This window comes from Cebus imitator, unplaced genomic scaffold (genome assembly GCF_001604975.1).
Source record: "Cebus imitator isolate Cc_AM_T3 unplaced genomic scaffold, Cebus_imitator-1.0 Scaffold419, whole genome shotgun sequence".
NCBI classification, from domain to species: domain Eukaryota; kingdom Metazoa; phylum Chordata; class Mammalia; order Primates; family Cebidae; genus Cebus; species Cebus imitator.
The window spans coordinates 452,368-454,385 of record NW_016107734.1 but is presented as its reverse complement, the minus strand read 5'-3'; the positions used below and the strand labels follow the sequence as shown (position 1 = coordinate 454,385).

Here is a 2,018-nt window from a genome sequence, read left to right as displayed (position 1 = left end):
TTGGTAAATTTTTAGATTATCTACTAAAGGTGACATGGAAAACTGGTAATGGGTTGTCTGGTCGGGGGGAGAACCAGCGGTGTGGAGTAAAAGACTTTTTAATAAGGCCTATTGCCACAGTTCACAACTGCAGTCCTAGAGTGGGGAATATTGCTTGAGCGCAGAAGTTCATGACCAGACTGGGCAACATAGTTAGACACCATCTCTACAAAATTTTTTTTTAGAAATTAGCTGAGTGTGGTGGCACACTCTGCAGTCTCAGCTATTCAGGAGGCTGAAGCTGAGGGATCATTTGAACCCAAGGAGTTTGAGGCTGCAGTGAGCTGTGATCACACAACTGCACTCCAGCTTGGGTGGCAGAGTCCCTGACTCAAAGAAAAAAAAAGACTTTTCAATACGTATCCTTTAAATTATTCTACTTTGTGCATGTACTATTAACGATTCATAATCCAAACATTACAACTTAACGAGCAAAGTTTCCCTCTGACCTGTCTGCCTGCCACTGTTACTTCCTCTAAAAGACAAATACTGTTACTAATTTCTATGTCTCTTTCTAGAGACACGCATCTAATATTTCACCTTTTCACTTAAACAAGTACTTTGTAACATATGTTCAATTAATGGTGAATAAACAGCCACTGAAACTTACTCATCATCCTCCTCCTCTCGCTTGTGTTTCTTTTTACAGTGAACAGAAACACTGTTGAAACAAACAAAAATCAGTCAGTGGAAAAATGTACTTGAGACTGGTTTCAGTATCAGTATCCTCTTTCTTGCTACAATTATCTTGCTCATCCCCACATACCAAAACTTCCCTTTCCGAGCCTAGTGGGATGGGTACAGATCACAGGTCAGTCGGGTCAACTGTGGATTGCCCCGACTTACCTGGACATTGAAATCTCAACTTGCCGTTTTGTCAAGGTAATGGGAGACAGATATGGGAGGACCACACCAGGGAAAACGTCCTCTGGGCAGGAGCTGTGCTAAGCACTTTATTTGCATAATCTCACTAAGAGGACCCACTTCTGTCCCACGCTTGGCATGCTTCGCAGACGAGACACTGAAAGTTGTCACTAACAGCGGCCATGCGGAGGGGGCACCCAGACGGAGTCGCCCAGGTTCCAATTGGCAAAGACTCACTTCTCGGGGACGAAGTTGGGCCGAGGTTCGCACCGGACTCCTGGGCTGTGCGACCCAAGGCGACTTACAGTTAACGTCTCTGTGGATCAGTTTATCTGTAAACTGGGCTGCGAAGCTCCCGCGGAGGGTCGTGTGGAGGGAGGGTCAGTGAGCAAGCCACCGCCAGGAGCCCGAGCCCGCGCCCGCCGCGAGGGGCGCCCAACCTGCCCGCCCGCCCTGCGCCCTGCGCCCTGCGCCTGACCGGTCCTCACCGTCCGCGCGCCGCACTCCCGCCGGGGTTGCTGGGGACGACGCGGGGTCCCGGCCGCGGGGCCAGCTCGGCGCCATCCGCCCCCGGCGGGAAGGCCCGGCCGGGGAAGGGAGGCGGCGGCGGCTGCAGGAAGTCCGAGCTGCTGCTCAGGGGGAGGCCGCTGAAGGGCCGGCCGAGCGCAGCCATAGCCGGTGACACCAGGAGGCTGTGACCGCGGCCTCGGCCGCCCGTGTCCCCAGGCCTGGCAGCTGCAGCCACAGCGACTGCCGAAAGGCGCCCGCCTCCGAGCCCGCTCTCGACCCCACGTCACGCCTTCTAGAACCCTCCACCTCGGGCCACTCAGGAGCATGCCGGGATTTGTTGTGTGTAGAGGGCCTCTGCCGCGAGGGATGCCGGGCTTTGCAGTCCTTCCAGACTACAAATAAAATGGCTGCTTCTCCACCTCTTCTCTGGGGCTTGAGGGTAGCTGACTGGCCGAGCCTATGACTTCTGATCAAATCCTCACCTTTCAAGTTTCGTAACTTCTCTGTACCTCAGTTTCCACAGTAGTAAGATGAGATAATAATAGTACATATAATCATAGAGTTGCTGTGTGGAGTAATGAATTTTTTTTTTTTTTTTTTTTTTT

General features: G+C 52.2%; 2 protein-coding genes across 2 annotated transcripts in view; both read right to left on the bottom strand.

The window, feature by feature from the left end:
- Positions 1–428, bottom strand: part of ASL (argininosuccinate lyase) — a 15,012-nt gene extending 14,584 nt beyond the window's left edge. Inside the window, exon 1 of the mRNA XM_037731774.1 lies at positions 420–428. Within this exon, the coding sequence (XP_037587702.1) occupies positions 420–428 (9 nt within the window). The remainder of the gene's footprint in view (positions 1–419) is intronic.
- LOC108290016 (coiled-coil domain-containing protein 117-like) lies at positions 22–1,771 on the bottom strand. Its single transcript, XM_017509696.2, has 2 exons — positions 1,392–1,771; positions 22–700 (listed from the first exon to the last, which is right to left on the bottom strand). Exons 1-2 carry the CDS (start codon positions 1,574–1,576, stop codon positions 646–648), a joined length of 240 nt encoding a protein of 79 aa, XP_017365185.1. The 5' UTR covers positions 1,577–1,771; the 3' UTR covers positions 22–645.
- Between the last annotated feature and the right edge of the window lie 247 nt (positions 1,772–2,018).

Bases quoted from the DNA above. Each gene is read 5' to 3' on its own strand.
- LOC108290016 (XM_017509696.2), bottom strand. From the start codon at position 1,576: ATGGCTGCGCTCGGCCGGCCCTTCAGCGGCCTCCCCCTGAGCAGCAGC. The intron at 701-1,391 runs GTGAGGACCGGT...TTGTTTCAACAG, and splicing joins GGGAGTGCGGCGCGCGGACG to TGTTTCTGTTCACTGTAAAA.